The sequence below is a fragment of the Pseudorca crassidens genome, chromosome 9 (genome assembly GCF_039906515.1).
Source record: "Pseudorca crassidens isolate mPseCra1 chromosome 9, mPseCra1.hap1, whole genome shotgun sequence".
Taxonomy (NCBI): domain Eukaryota; kingdom Metazoa; phylum Chordata; class Mammalia; order Artiodactyla; family Delphinidae; genus Pseudorca; species Pseudorca crassidens.
In genome coordinates, this window is record NC_090304.1 from 8949131 (window position 1) to 8958829 (window position 9699).

General features: G+C 37.3%; 1 protein-coding gene across 1 annotated transcript in view; it reads right to left on the reverse strand.

Annotated features, from left to right (window-relative positions):
- Window positions 1–8113, reverse strand: part of SLC22A9 (solute carrier family 22 member 9) — a 34287-nt gene extending 26174 nt beyond the window's left edge. The window contains exons 1-2 of the mRNA XM_067748657.1: window positions 7526–8113; window positions 6766–6869 (exon numbers count right to left, since the gene is read on the reverse strand). Of these exons, the coding sequence (XP_067604758.1) occupies window positions 6766–6869; window positions 7526–7927 (506 nt within the window). The 5' untranslated portion in view covers window positions 7928–8113. The remainder of the gene's footprint in view (window positions 1–6765; window positions 6870–7525) is intronic.
- Between the last annotated feature and the right edge of the window lie 1586 nt (window positions 8114–9699).

The window sequence follows — 9699 nt, forward strand, 5'->3', positions numbered from 1 at the left end:
TGTAATTTTGGTGTGCCCAAGGGAGGAAGTGAACTCAGGGTCTTCCTACTCCAATTATCTTGGCCACCTCCCTCAGAACAGCAGTCTTGACTTTCTCCTCTATATGTGCCTCATTCCCTTCATCTCACTAAATGGTATCAGCATTCATCCATTTCCTCAGCCTGGACACATAGATATCTTCCTTGACCCTCTGCCACACCATCACCTCCTTAAAAATCTGAAAGCATCAGGAAGTTCTACCACATTGTCCTCAAATTATGACCCAAATCCAGCTATTTGTTACCATTTCTGCGGACATCTTCCTAATTCAAATTCCCACCATCTTTCCTAAGGCCTATTTTGACAGACTTTTAAAATGTCTTCCCTAACATGATTCTGGCTCTCTCAGTTAATTATCAATGGAGATTCAAGAATTAGGTTTAAAATATTCTATTATAATACTCCTCTTAAAAGCCTCTGATGCATACATTTCTGGTTCCAGGAATAAAGGCCTTAAACCCTACTATTTGCCCTCCATTCCCTCAGAAAAGAAATATAATGCAGGTACATACACAAAAAGGAGCTACTGGAACATAGGTGAGAGTGAACAAAAGCAGATAGACTGTAATGGGAAGTGTATACTCTCTCAGATAAGAGCAGAGGGAGAACAATATAAAGAACATCCTGTTTCCATGGCTCTTAGCCCGGAATAAGGTGCAGTCCTTACAGTAAAGTGAATGAGGTGCATGAAAAAAACCTGCCATCCTGCAATCTGGAGAATCAGGGCACAGATGGTGGGAAACTGGGAACAATGAGAAAAGTGGGGGTTCCAGCAAGGGAAAGTGGTAAAGAGGGGATCCCAAAATTGTGTCTACCACACATCCCCCAGATGGCCCCTGAAACATACACTTGCAGAATAAGTTCAACTAAGGACAAAGATCTAAACTGAGGTCAGAGCTGCTGCATAAGAAACAGTTTTTAGTTTAATTTCAGGCATGAAAATTACTTGCTAAAATGAAGGAATCAGTATTACTGATGAATAATAATGGAAAATAGAATCTTCACAACTTAATATTTATAATATTCAAGATATAATTCAAAATATCTTGATATGTGAAGAACCAAGAAAATGGAACTCATTCCCAAGAGAATGGAAATCTTTCAAATCTTCTCCTGAGATGAGACAAATTTTGGAACTAACCAACAAGGATTTTAAATATCAAAGATCCATTTGATAACGATTGATGAACCTACAATTATACGTCATTATCCCCCAATGTTCATAGTTTACATTATGTTACACTCTTGGTGTTGTACATTTTATGGGTTTTGACAAACGTATAATGACATGTGCCCACCATTACAGTATCATAAAGAGTAGTTTCACTGTCCTAAAATACCTCTGTACACTGCTTATTCATTTATTTCCCCCCCACCAACTACTTATCCTTTTACTGTTTCCATAGTTTTGACTTTTCCAGAACGTTATATAGTTAGAATCACACAATATGTAGCCTTTTCAGATTAGCTTTTTTCACTTTGTGATACATATCTAAGGTTCCTCCATGTCTTTTCATGGCTTGATAGCTCATTTACTTTTAGCATTGAGTAAGATTCTGTGGTTTGATGTAACACAATTTATTTATGCGTTCATCTACTAAAGGACATGTTGGTTGCTTCCAAGTTTTGGCAATTATGAATAAAGCTACTATGAACAACTACAGGTAGGTTTTTGTGTGGACATAACTTTTCAAGTCCTTTGAGAAAGTACCAAGGAACTTGATTGTTAGATTATTTGCCAAGAGTGTGCTTAATTTTATAAGAAACTGACAAAATGTCTTCAAACGTGGCTGTAACATTTTGCATTCCCATCAGCAACGAATGAGAGAGAGTTCCTGTTGCTCCTCATCTCTGTCAGCATTTGGTGTTGTCAGTGTTTCGCTTTTTGCCATTCTAATAGGCGTGCAGTAGTATATCATTGTTTTAGTTTGCATTTCCCTAATGACATATGTTGTGGAGCATCTTTTCATATGCTTATTCACCATCTGTATAATTTCTTTGGTGGGGTGCCTTTCAAGTTTTCTGACCATTTTTAAATTGGAATGTACATTTTCCTTCTGTTAAGCGTTCTTTGTATATTTTGGATAGCGATTCTTTTTCAGGTGTCTTTTGCAAGTATTTTTTCCAAGTCTGTGGTTTGTCTTCTCATGCTCTTGATTAAGTTTCTTTTTAATTTCAGTATAATATATAAAATATGATTTGCTATTTTAACCACTTTTGACTGTATAGATCCCTCACTGGTATTAATTACAGTTACAATGTTGTGCAACCATCGTCACTAGCTACTGCCAAAATTTTTCAAAATCCTCAACAGAAACTTTGTACCCATTAAGCAATAACTCTCCATTCCTCTTTCTCCCCATCTTCTGGTATCTATATTCTACATTATTCTGTATGAATTTTCCTATTCTACATATTTTATATAAGTGGAATCATAAATATTTGTCTTGTCTTTTCTTATTTTACTTTACATGTTTTCATGGTTTTAGTATGATTCAGAACTTTATTTCCTTTATGGCTGAACAATTTCCATTGTATGTACATATGGCATTTTATCCATCTGTTGATGGATACTTGGGTTGTTTTCATTTTCTGGCTATTGTGAATAAGGCTGCAATGACGTTGTTGTATAAGCTATCTGTTTGAGTTCCTGTTTTCAGTTCTTTCTGTTTTATACCTAGCAGTGGAATGCTGGGTCGTGTGGTTTCCCTAAATTTAGCTTTTGAAGAACTCCCAAAGTATTTGTCATAGTGGTGGCACCATTTTACCTCCCCATCAGTAATGTACAAGATTCTAATTTCTCTATATCTTTGTGAATACATGTTATTTTCCTTTTTTTTTTTTTTGAATTATAGCCATCCTAGTAGGTGTGAAGTGGCATTTTATTGTGGGTTTTTTTTTTTTTTTGCAGTACGCGGGCCTCTCACTGTTGTGGCCTCTCCCGTTGCGGAGCACAGGCTCCGGACGCGCAGGCTCAGTGGCCATGGCTCACGGGCCCAGCTGCTCCGTGGCATGTGGGATCTTCCCAGACCGGGGCACGAACCCGTGTCCCCTGCATCGGCAGGCGGACTCTCAACCACTGCGCCACCAGGGAAGCCCATTTATTGTGGTTTTTGACTTGCATTTTTTTAAATGACATCATGTTGAGCATCTTTTTATGTACTTATGCACTACTTGTATAACTTCATAAAATAAATGTATATTCAAGTCCTTTGCCCATTTAAAAATTGAGTATTTTGTCTTTTTGTTGTTGAGTTGGAGTTCTTTGTATAGTCTAGATATTAAACCCTATTCCATTGGTCTATTTGCTTATCTATTCTTTATATATGATTCACAAATATTTTCTCCCATCAGATAGGTTATCTTTTCACTTTCTTGATAATGTCCTTTGATGTGCAAAAGTTTTTAATTTTGATGAAGTCCTATCTCTATATATTTTCTTTTGTTACTCAGGCTTTTGATATTATATCTAAGAATACATTGCCAAACCCAAAGTCATGTAGATTTCCACCTGTTTTTTCCTGAGTTTTATAGTTTTAGATCTTATATTTAAGTTGCTAATCCATTTTGTGTTAAAATTTATTATGGTTTTAGGTTTATTCACATTCTTTTGCATGTGGATATCCAATTGTCACAGCACCATTTGTTAAATGGGCCATATTTTACGCATTGAATGGTCTTGGAAGCTTTTTCAAAAATCAATCAGCATAGATATATTGTTTTATTTTTATTTCTGCAAGATGAGTAGTTCTGTGTTATAGAACTGTTAGAAATGAACATTCTGACTCTGAAAACTTTTATAAGGTACCTTTTATAAGGTCATAAATTCAGAATTCACAGTTTTCACCTGAGATAACAGATGGCATTATGCTAGTAGTGGTAAGGGGCACCTTAATTCCCCATACCCTTTAGAGGAGACAGGCTTGGGTGGTGGCAAAGGCTGGCTGTCTAATTCAGAAGTGGTATGGTCAGGCACAGGGTATTCCAATTTCTAATACCACAAATGGTGACAGAAGTTGTCATTAGATTAATTCCCTACATGGTTGAAAAATTTACCTTTAAATTAATGTTTCAGCAAAAATAAAAATCAAGATCTTTGGAATACACCACCAAGACACTTTGCTATGTATAACACAGGTTTCTTAGGAATGTCTACCCATCACACTTGAGAAACAGGGACATGATGACCATGGTCTGAAAATCCACAAGCTTTCAGATAAGAGGGACTGAACACGACCCCCTGGCTAAGGCGTGCACCACTGTTTTCCATATTGTATCATTGAGCAGGTTGAATCTCATGATGTGAAACATCTTCCTCTCTGTTCCCATAGGTACCTCTTTCTCGTCTTTATAAGCCACATGTTGTGGCACCTCTGTTCTAAACCTCATCCTAAAATGCTCCCATGTCTGATGGAGGTGTTGTTTCTGTATCCCATACACAGTGCTCACAGCTGATAAAATAGCCCTCACCACATGGACTGTAATTCTCCATTTGTTTGTGTTTCTAGATCCCTGGGGAGCAAGGAAGCCCCAGGGCAGTGTAATTTGCCATAAGTGTTTTTTTTTAACATTTTTATTGGAGTACAATTGCTTTACAATGGTGTGTTAGTTTCTGCTTTATAACAAAGTGAATCAGTTATACCTATACATATGTTCCCATATATCTTCCCTCTTGCATCTCCCTCCCTCCCACCCTCCCTATCCCACCCCTCTAGGTGGTCACAAAGCACCAAGCTGATCTCCCTGTGCTATGCGGCTGCTTCCCACTAGCTATCTATTTTACATTTGGTAGTGTATATATGTCCATGCCACCCTCTCACTTTGTCCCAGCTTACCCTTCCCCCTCCCTGTATCCTCAAGTCCATTCTCTAGTAAGTCTGTGTCTTTATTCCCGTCTTACCCCTAGGTTCTTCATGACCTTTTTTTTTCTTAGATTCCATATATATGTGTTAGCATACGGTATTTGTTTTTCTCTTTCTGACTTACTTCACTCTGTATGACAGACTCTAGGTCCATCCACCTCACTACAAATAACTCAATTTCGTTTCTTTTTATGCCTGAGTAATATTCCATTGTATATATGTGCCACATCTTCTTTATCCATTCATCCGATGATGGACACTTAGGTTGCTTCCATGTCCTGGCTATTGTAAATGGAGCTGCAATGAACATTTTGGTACATGACTCTTTTTGAACTATGGTTTTCTCAGGGTATATGCCCAGTAGTGGGATTGCTGGGTCGTATGGTAGTTCTATTTTTAGTTTTTTAAGGAACCTCCATACTGTTCTCCATAGTGGGGGTATCAATTTACATTCCCACCAACAGTGCAAGAGGGTTCCCTTTTCTCCACACCCTTTCCAGCATTTATTGTTTCTAGAATTTTTGATGATGGCCATTCTGACTGGTGTGAGATGATGTGTCATTGTAGTTTTGACTTGCATTTCTCTAATGATTAATGATGTTGAGCATCCTTTCATGTGTTTGTTCGCAGTCTGTATATCTTCTTTGGAGAAATGTCTATTTAGGTCTTCTGCCCATTTTTGGTTTGGATTGTTTGTTTTTTTGATATTGAGCTGCATGAGCTGCTTGTAAAATTTGGAGATTAATTCTTTGTCAGTTGCTTCATTTGCAAATATTTTCTCCCATTCTGAGGGTTGCCTTTTCATCTTGTTTATGGTTTACTTTGCTGTGCAAAAGCTTTGAAGTTTCATTAGGTCCCATTTGTTTATTTTTGTTTTTATTTCCATTTCTCTAGGAGGTGGGTCAGAAAGGATCTTGCTGTGATTTATGTCATAGAGTGTTCTGCCTATGTTTTCCTCCAAGAGTTTGATAGTGTCTGGCCTTACATTTAGGGCTTTAATCCATTTTGAGTTTATTTTTGTATTTGGTGTTAGGGAGTGTTCTAATTTCATACTTTTACAGTATGTAAAAGTCCAGTTTTCCCAGCACCACTTATTGAAGAGGCTGCCTTTTCTCCACTGTATATTCTTGTCTCCTTTATCAAAGATAAGGTGACCATAGGTGTGTTGGTTTATCTCTGGGCTTTCTATCCTGTTCCATTTATCTATATTTCTGTTTTTTGTGCCAGTATCATACTGATATGATACTATACATAGAGAATCCTAAAGATGCTACCAGAAAACTACTGGAGCTAATCAATGAATTTGGTAAAGGAGCAGGATACAAAATTAATGCACAGAAATCTCTGGCATTCCTATACACTAATGATGAAAAATCTGAAAGTGAAATTAAGAAAACACTCCCACTTACCATTGCAACAAAAAGAATAAAATACCTAGGAATAAACCTACCTAAGGAGACAAAAGACCTGTATGCAGAAAATTATAAGACACTGATGAAAGAAATTAAAGATGATACAAATAAATGGAGAGATATACCATGTTCTTGGATTGGAAAAATCAACATTGTGAAAATGACTCTACTACCCAAAGCAATCTACAGATTCAATGCAATCCCTATCAAACTACCACTGGCATTTTTCACAGAACTAGAACAAAAAATTTCACAATTCCTATGGAAACACAAAAGACCCCAAATAGCCAAGGCAATCTTGAGAACGAAAAATGGAGCTGGAGGAATCAGGCTCCCTGACTTCAGACTATACTACAAAGCTACAGTAATCATAAGTGTTGCTTAATTGAAGAATGATTTATGAGTTCATGAAAATACATGAGTAAAGAGAGCTGTGATCCAGAGACACTCACCTGTCTGAGAAATGGCCATATATGATGCTTCCCACCAGCATTCCAGCCATGAATAAGAATTTGGCCATTGATTTTAGTGACTGAGATTCACATACCAGGTCCCACTGGAAGAGAAGGAAACCAACAAAGGAGAGCTCCACAACTTATGACCCCTCAGTGGAAACCTGATTGAAACAGTTTAAATGATTTACACGTTTCTTTGTTTCAGCCCTTTTTTCCTCTCCAGCTTCCTTTTTTACTTTAGTTGACTTTTATCATTCAGGTATCAGCTTAAACCTGTTGGTTATATTTATGCCTTTTTTAATTCCATAATAAGTGATCCTCAAACATGGCCACAGAGTGCAATCATTTGAGGAGATTTAAAAATTTACTGATGCCAGAATTTCATTACAGATCTTCTCATATGGTTGCTCTGGGGTACAGCGCTTGGAGGTTTTGATCAATATCCCTGATATTTCTAATTTTCAAGCCAGGCTGAGCATTACTGACCTTGTAAACACATCGCATAAATTACTTGCTTAACCTTTGGTCTTTTAAATAATAAAAGCCATATAATAGCAAGGTCACATCTATTTTTGAGTTCATTAGACTCATGAAATATATAGGTGTCTGGCATTCAGTAAAGAAGTAATTAATATTTGCTGAAAGAATGAAGAATGAGCACCTAATAGTGACTAAAAATTCTAGAAGCTTGTTCATTACTCTGTTACCCTTAAACACCCAGACCATGCACTCATAAGATGTAAATGGGGCCTCTTACCTCAGTCACGACAGTGGAGGAGAAGGAGCTTTTGTCATACACCCAGCCATCCACACAGGGTTCTGTGTCCAGATCACTCATGTTGGGGAAGGTCCCGTTCAGGTGAAGGAGCTGCCACTGGGGGAGGAGGAAGCGACGACACTTCTCTGGCCTCAGGTTTGAGTCCAGTGGAATGGAGATTCTCAGGAGGGTGTCCTGGCTGAGGGTCCCAGTGCCATTAGCAGAGTCAGTGTCATTGTCAAGGATGTGAACCCAGCAGCGATGACCAGGAACAGCTGCAGTGAAGTTCTCCAATAGAATATGAGGGTACACTATGAGGCTGGAGATACAAAGGAAAACCATCTGAAGGATCTGGAATCTTCCCAGGCCTCCAACTTGATCCAGGAGGTCCTGAAAGGCCATTGAGCTGAGCAGTGAGCCCCAAGGGGAGGCAAAATGACTATTTAGAGAAGTTCAAAGGGAGAAAAAGTTTCCTTTCACTATGTCACACACTAAGTGTGTATTGATCCTGATCTCAGTATTAGCTCAATGGGCCCTGTCTCACCTTCACAGCAAGGCCATGGAAGCTATTTCTCCAGCTTGTTTGGGGATCAGGTCGGTAACTGTCTTCTTTAAAGTCACAGAGAAATATTTTGCTGAGATGCTTCCAGCAATTGACAAAACTGTTTAAAGGTCTACTTTGTGAAAATTCTTTTTATCAGCAGTGTCCCAAAGTGACACTGGACTTTGAGCTACACATCTGTAAATAAAATAAAATAAACCTGCTACATGGTTTGCAGTCCTTTTCAGAACATGTCATTTATCAGACTCGAAAGTGAAACGTGTTTTGTTTTTCTGTGAAAAGTACTGAAAGTAAGTGCTTTGCTTTTTAGTACTGACTTTTGATTAAAAGAGTTAATGAAAACAGTCCTGAGTTCATTTAAAGCAAGTGAAATATGATACAATATTTTTCTTTTGGTAAATGACATTATTCTGCTGAAAGTCAAATCAAACCATGATTTCACATTGAAAATAAATGACTCAAAATGGGGTCAGGGTGGGTAGTGATGGAGGGCAGAGGGCTAAGTCAGTGCATAGAGAAGTTTATCTTTTACAGGCTTATAGATTCATTCGGATAACATTTGTGAGGACCTGCTCTGTTCTAGGAATACAGCATTGTGTTAGGCAAGGTCTTTAAGTGTAAGGCTATGGTGAGTAAGGGAGAGGTATGTAAATAATACAATCTGATATTATAAAACATATGTATGGCAAATGCACAATGTGCTATGGAAGAACTGAAGAGCAATATAGGAAAACTGTCACCTTTGTTAGCACTAAATTTTCCATTAAAATTTTTTTGAAGCCTTATTGTGGTATAATTCATATAACACGTAATTCTCTTTAAAATATACACTTACATGGATTTTATTTGTTCACAGTTGTGCATCCATGACTACGCTCTCATTACAGAACATTTTTGTCACCACAAAAGAAACCTGTACCCACGAGGAGTCACACCCCATTCCCCACTTTACCCCTAACTCTTAGCAACCACTAATCTACATCTGTCGCTATGGAATTGCCTAATTTATGTATTTCATAGAAATCACGTTATAAAATATGTGGGCCTTTGTATCTGGCTTCTTTCTGTTTTTTTTTTCACTTAACATAATGTTTTCAAGTTTCATCTATGTTGTAACATATGCCATGCTTTCATTCCTTTTTATGACTAATTAATTCTATTTTTGGCAATTAATTTGACTTTATTATTTTTCTACATATATATTTAATTTTTACTTTATATTGGAGTATAGTGGATTAACAATGTTGTGTTAGTTTCAGGTGTACAGTAAAGTGATTCAGTTATACATATACACGTATCTATCCTTTTTCAAATTCTTTTCCCATTTAGGTTATTACAGAATACTGGGCAAAGTTCCCTGTGCTATTCAGTAGGTCCTTGTTGGTTATCTATTTTAAATATAGCAGTCCGTAAATGTCAATCCCAAATTCCCAATTTATCCCTCCCCCCACCTTTCCTGTGAAACTGTTTCTGTTTTGTAAATAAGTTCATTTGTATCATTTTTTTTAAAAGATTCTGCATATAAGAGATATATTTGTCTTTCTCTTTCTGACTTAGTATGATAATCTCCAGGTACATCCATGTTGCTGCAAATGGCATTATTTCATTCTTT